The sequence below is a fragment of the Anabas testudineus genome, chromosome 2 (assembly GCF_900324465.2).
Source record: "Anabas testudineus chromosome 2, fAnaTes1.2, whole genome shotgun sequence".
In the NCBI taxonomy this organism is placed as follows: Eukaryota; Metazoa; Chordata; class Actinopteri; order Anabantiformes; family Anabantidae; genus Anabas; species Anabas testudineus.
This window is the reverse complement of record NC_046611.1, coordinates 11,062,950-11,068,949: the sequence shown is the minus strand read 5'-3', so window position 1 is coordinate 11,068,949 and position 6,000 is coordinate 11,062,950. Positions and strand designations below refer to the sequence as shown.

General features: G+C 39.7%; 1 protein-coding gene across 1 annotated transcript; it reads left to right on the top strand.

Annotated features, from left to right (window-relative positions):
- Positions 1 to 1,807: 1,807 nt before the first annotated feature.
- hpxb (hemopexin b) lies at positions 1,808 to 5,647 on the top strand. Its single transcript, XM_026364410.1, has 10 exons — positions 1,808 to 1,913; positions 2,528 to 2,553; positions 2,715 to 2,810; positions 2,996 to 3,153; positions 3,242 to 3,395; positions 3,800 to 4,012; positions 4,127 to 4,219; positions 4,698 to 4,828; positions 4,918 to 5,065; positions 5,198 to 5,647. Exons 1-10 carry the CDS (start codon positions 1,834 to 1,836, stop codon positions 5,422 to 5,424), a joined length of 1,326 nt encoding a protein of 441 aa, XP_026220195.1. The 5' UTR covers positions 1,808 to 1,833; the 3' UTR covers positions 5,425 to 5,647.
- The last annotated feature ends 353 nt before the right edge of the window (positions 5,648 to 6,000 follow it).

The following is a 6,000-nucleotide window of genomic DNA, read 5'->3' as shown; positions in this document are numbered from 1 at the left end:
TTGATTCAGCTTATCTGGTCAAACAGTTTGGAAAACAAGGATCAGGCCGCACAGATTTCAACTTGCCAAGTGGTGTCCATGCAACTGTCAAAGGGCAACTCTTTGTGGTCGATTGTGGAAATGCCCGCATTCAGGTGACTGATCTCCAGAAGAAAGTTGTGCAGCAGGTGTCTCCGTCAGGATCAGAACGGTCTTCCCGCATATGCAACTACTTTGATGTGGCTGTAAACTCAAAGGGGCTCATTGCCCTAACCTGTGCTGCTGAACGAGCAGTGTTGGTGTTTAGCCGGCATGGACGCCTCCTGCAAACGTTTGGAGGCACAATGATTGGTTCCACCAATGAAGAGCTGGATGCTCCGAGAGGAGTGACTGTTACCCGTCAAGATGAATTCTTGATTGCTGACATCAAGCGTGGCTCCATAATTGCACTAAAACTTGACCCCAAAACTGGGGCCAGGTTGGAGCGCACGGTGGTAACTGGATACCATAGACCCTACTTGGTAGCAGCATGTCTCACCACTGGGCTCATTGCAGTTTCAGAGCGAGGCAATGAGACTGGACGTGTCCCATGCATTCGAGTTCTGGAGCCCGGTTGGAACACTATCCGAATCCTTGGGGTGTGCTCTGGCCTGGGGCCTGTCCTAACCTGCCCTTGGGGCCTCTGTATCGACAGTGATGGCGATGTCCTGGTGGCAGATTGGGGCAAGCACCACCATCATGTTCTTCTCTACCCTTCCAAGGGTGTTGGCTGGCCTCTGGTGACTGACAATCTTAATAGCCCAAGAGGGTTGGCGCTGCTCCCCGATGGCCACATGGTCGTGTCAGACAGCATGAATCACTGCATCAAGATCTATCGCTACAAATGAAGATGGCGAAAGCAGAAATATCAAATAGCAAATATAGACAGAGAATGTACGACTAATTACAGTGGTAATCTGAATTTAAAATGGTGATGGATCTAATGCTTTTTATTTTTGATTATGATAATCAGTAGATTGCAAGGTTAGTGTGGTACAAATTATTTTTACTACATCTGTACGGCACAAAGACATAAGTAGTAGATAACAGTCCTATTGCATGCTTTCAACTTAACCTTTTGTTAACCGTGAACTGTTTCTTCTGTTTAATTTACCTGTGGACCATAATTTTATGTGATCAAATGAAGATTTGAAATGTGAATCACAAGCAAATTGCACAACATTTATATTAAATGATAAGTTAGACAAAGACAAAGTAGAGACAATGCAGTGTAATCAGCATATCTGACTGTTTAGTAGGCTTAAGGATTGTCAACTGTGACTGTCATAGAGACTAAACATTAAATTGATTTAAATCTAATTTTGCATGGTTTTGTTATTCATGGAGCTATTGCTTAATCCCATATTACCACACAACCTCAGTTTTTCAGCTATTTGGTATTTCACAGATGACGATATTTGCCAAAAAATGTTTGCATTTCCAGAAAAGTCTGTGACCAAACAAAATGGAATAAAGGGTGGTAAAATATTAACTAAACAGATCAATAATGTCATTTAAAACACAGATCAAAGATAAAGAGAGGCATAACTTCTTCAAGCATATTTTCTTGAGCAATAAAAAAAAAACTTCAATCAATCAAGGCAGTAACAGTATAGCACAGTTTGTGCTGCACAAAGCCTATTAGTAAATTGTATCACGTGACTATAAATTATTACATGTAAGCCTAATTTTGCAACTACTAAAATTCCCCAAAGACCCATCTGTACAAACAAACACACACACACTTTCCTAACGTGTCCACCCACACAGATTTTTCAGTATAAAGGCACTGGTCAGCCTCCAGTGAGACTCCACATGAGAGGGTTGCGCAACATGGAGCTCTTCACCAAAACTCTGTTTTGCTTGGCATTTGCCCTCACTAATGGAGCACCTGCGTGAGTGTTATTGAACTATTTTTCCTTTTAATGAATTGTACTAGTTTTTTGGTATTTTATAAGATAAGACCTTTTGTCAAGAAATGTTTATAAAAAGAACATGATGTGCAGATGATCAAAGCAGAAAGTTTATATGTAACTGAACTGTGCTTAATATGCATATTACATGCATATTTGATAAAAGCATATCCAAAATGACACAGGCTAGACAAAATAATAGTAATAATAATTGTAGTACAATGCAAAAAAGTACCAGTACAATATTGTCAGAGAGGTGAGGTCAACATTGTAGTCATGTGTGAGGTTGTTTCTCTCTCGCCATTATTATAGTGCAGGGTGTTCTTGTTATTTTGTCTACTTCGACTTCTAAATGTTACTACAGATCATTAGTTTAAAATGTGCAATGACTGTCCATTAATTTCCTAACTCAGTTAGTTAGTTCAGAACGTTTACTATTTGGATCAATAAAACAAACACAAGAGGCCCAAGTCAGTGTAATACCTTGGTGTCATTGACCCTGAATTACCATCAGGAGTGTTTGGCAATTAAATGTACTATAAGTGCTATACCTAATGTTTTTGCAGAATCATAGAGGATATTTTTATCATTCACAGGCACCAACATGGATCAGTAGGAGACGGTAGGTTTTGGTAAACACATTAAAATCATAATGCTGCTTACTTGCCGTTTTGCCCAGATTTGTCTTATATACATGTAATAGCTATGCATCAAGTCATTATGTTTAATATTACCCATTCCTGTTTACCGCAATTTCTCTTTGTTTCTGAATCGGAAATAAAGATGGAGCTGCTCATGCTGCTGTACCAGACCGGTGTGACGGCATTGAGTTCGATGCCATCACTCCTGATGAGAAGGGAGTCACTTTATTCTTCAAAGGTGAACCTCTTTTTACACTGGGCTTGGCAGTACTGACAGTTTTGTTTATGGTAATGTGAAAGCTCTTTTTTGAAATCAGAATAACTGTACTATATTTTCTTGTGTGATTATTTAGGTTATTCATTTGTTTAAGTGAATATATACATAAATTTAATGCAGTGTAACAAAACTCTTCTTCTCCTCAGGTGACCACGTATGGAAGGGATTCCATGGTTCAGTTCAGCTCTCAAATGAGTCTTTCAGGGAGCTGGATGACATCCATCACATCGGCAATGTTGATGCTGCCTTCCGCATGCACAACACAGAGAAGACAGGCGACCACGATCACATCTACTTCTTCCTGGTATAATATACGCAAACCATATGACTTTGTAAAGCATTCTTATCGAGAGGTCACTGATGTCTACTGTATCTACCAATATAATGTCCAGGATGAAAAAGTGTTTAGGTATTATAACCAAAGTCTGGAGAACGGATATCCAAAAGAGATCCAGGAGGACTTCCCAGGAGTCCCTACTCACTTGGATGCTGCAGTGGAGTGTCCCGCAGGAGAGTGCGTCACCGACTCAGTTGTATTCTTCAAGGGTTGGTATTCACTGTGAGATATTGATCTCACCAAGTCAACGCTATGAGCACACTGCAAATTAATGTTTAAAATACAGAGATGAAATTCTGGATAACAAATGTTTACAAACGTTTTATTTTCTTTATATTATTAAGATAATGCTGCCACCTAGGAGAGATTGAGTAGGAATGAGTTTTGTCATGATGCTGTAAAGTAGGTAAAAAAACAAACAAACATGCAGGTAGTTTAGCAAATACTTTACTATGCAAATTCTTTATATTTTTGGAAATTTGAAATGAATCCCTGCTGGAGGTCAGTCATGACTGAATCTAGTTTATGAAAAAAACCGTTAGATAATTAGACTGTAAATAAATTTCCACATTTTCTCGCTACATTTTCTCAAACCCATTGTTTCTCCCCACAGGACATGATGTGCATCATTATGACATTGCCACAAAGACAGTGAAGACAAAGACCTGGTCCCACCTGCCTTTGTGCACCTCTGCTTTACGCTGGCTGGAACACTATTACTGTTTCCATGGACACAGCTTTACCAAGTTCAACCCAGTAACTGGGGAGGTGAGCGGTCACTACCCAAAAGATGCCCGTAATTACTTCATGAAGTGTGCCAACTTTGGTGAGTCCATAAAGAGGAGAAGTGTGAAATCTGACTCCAATCTTACAACAATGTAATCATGTCGTTTTTTAAATGAACTATTTTAGATTAATGTTTATTTCTGTTTAACTGCAGGTCATGGAGGTAATTACAGCGTCCCTAAATGCAGCGAGGTCAAGTTAGATGCCATCACCACCGATGATACAGGAAAAACATATTTCTTTGCAGGTAAAGTCACATACACAAAGTAGTTTTAGAAGCAATATTTCAATCATCTTGAGAAAACACTTTTTTGGTTTAGTGAAAACTTATCCTAGACGTATGTCTGTTTTATAAGCAGGAAGGCAGGAAGCTATAAAAAGCAGAAATCTAGTTTAGCTTAGCATAAAAAATGGAAGCAATGGGAAACAGCTAACCTTTGTCAAAGCTCAAAAATACAAGAGAAGTTGTAGAGTTTTAGCCTCATGGAAGGTGTAATTTTGAAAAGCTACCTGTCTGTGCCATCAGTTCGATGAAGATCGGAGCACATTTTATGACCAATTCATGCAAAACTCCACGTAATCCCAAACGGTTCACATACTTTTTCTTGCAACTTTAACACAGAGTGTGTCACAGCAGGCTTCACTAACACCTCATCATTTTCTTCGTTTGAACATTTCTTCTGAGCCTGACTTAGTTTACTAAGAATCCAGTATTCCCTACACAGGTCCTATCTACATGCGTCTGGACACCCATCGTGACGGCCTTCACGGCTTCCCAATCACCAGGTCATGGAAAGAGGTGGCCAACGGAGTGGATGCTGTTTTCTCCTACACTGACAAAATCTACATGATTAAGGTAAGCAGTGAAAATCTTTCCTCATTGGAAACACTGAGCTGTGTTGAAGGTGAAACTAAAATTCCTCCTGTTCTGCCAAACACTTTCAGGACGACAAGATTTACATCTATAAATCAGCTGCTCACTACAACCTGATTGAAGGCTATCCTAAATCTGTGAAGGAAGAACTCGGCATTGAAGGACATGTGGATGCTGCATTTGTCTGTCCCAATGAACACACAGTCCATTTAATCCAAGGTAAAGTTACTGAATGCTCACATTTTAGAGAATGTTGGAGTTGAATTTGTTTGGCAACCCCGAAAACAAGGTTCAGTCAAAATAAATATGTATCTAGCGCATTTCTTTCTACATGTTTCTCCTTTCTTCCAGGTCAGAGGCTGCGTGACATTGATCTTACAGCAACACCTAGGGTGGTAACCCGAGATCTGCTCTTGCCTTTGTCTGACATCGATGGTGGTCTGTGTGACTCGCAGGGAGTTAATGTGTTTAAGGGCTCTCAGTTTTACCATTATGAGAGCGTCTCAACACTGGCTTTGAGCAGAATTGCCCCTGTCCCTCAGAATATCAACTCAGCAATGATGGGATGTCAGGAGTAGGAGTCTGAAACATCTGTTCCCCAAGCAAGATAGAGAGGGCCGCAGTAGTCAAACTCTTCACTCCACTCATCTACACATTGAATTTAAGTGACCCTTAGTTCTACAAACAGACTGAGTGTGGAATGAAAATCATAGCACATTAAACGTAGAGACAACTAAATATGTTTTGGAAAAAGTTTGACTTTTGTTGGTGGCTGGTGAATAAAAAGCAAAAACCTGCAAACTGGAGTGTACGGTCTTCTGTTTTGCTTTTGAATTTTGCTTGATCAAACACAACAGATAAATAACTCAGAGGACCTGTATCAAGTAATGTCAGAGTTTGGCCACTAGAGGACCTACTGTACAAAAAAGTGTTACACTAGATATGATGACTGCATAAGATTCACTGTTAAGTAGCTGCAGATGTTTATACACTTGTGTATATATACACTTACACCTTTTTTTGTCTGTTACACCACAGTTTCCTCTTAAACACTTTTTGTACATATTTCTCTTTTTCTAGCTCTTTGTCCTCAGATATTTCTCAGATGCTCTGTATTGTACTCATGTAGTCCAAAAGACATCCACAGAGGGAGC

Excerpts from the sequence above, each read along its gene's own strand:
- hpxb (XM_026364410.1), top strand. The coding sequence starts at position 1,834 with ATGAGAGGGTTGCGCAACATGGAGCTCTTCACCAAAACTCTGTTTTGC. Across the intron at positions 2,554-2,714 it reads ACATGGATCAGTAGGAGACG|ATGGAGCTGCTCATGCTGCT; the intron begins GTAGGTTTTGGT and ends TCGGAAATAAAG. Across the intron at positions 4,013-4,126 it reads CATGAAGTGTGCCAACTTTG|GTCATGGAGGTAATTACAGC; the intron begins GTGAGTCCATAA and ends GTTTAACTGCAG.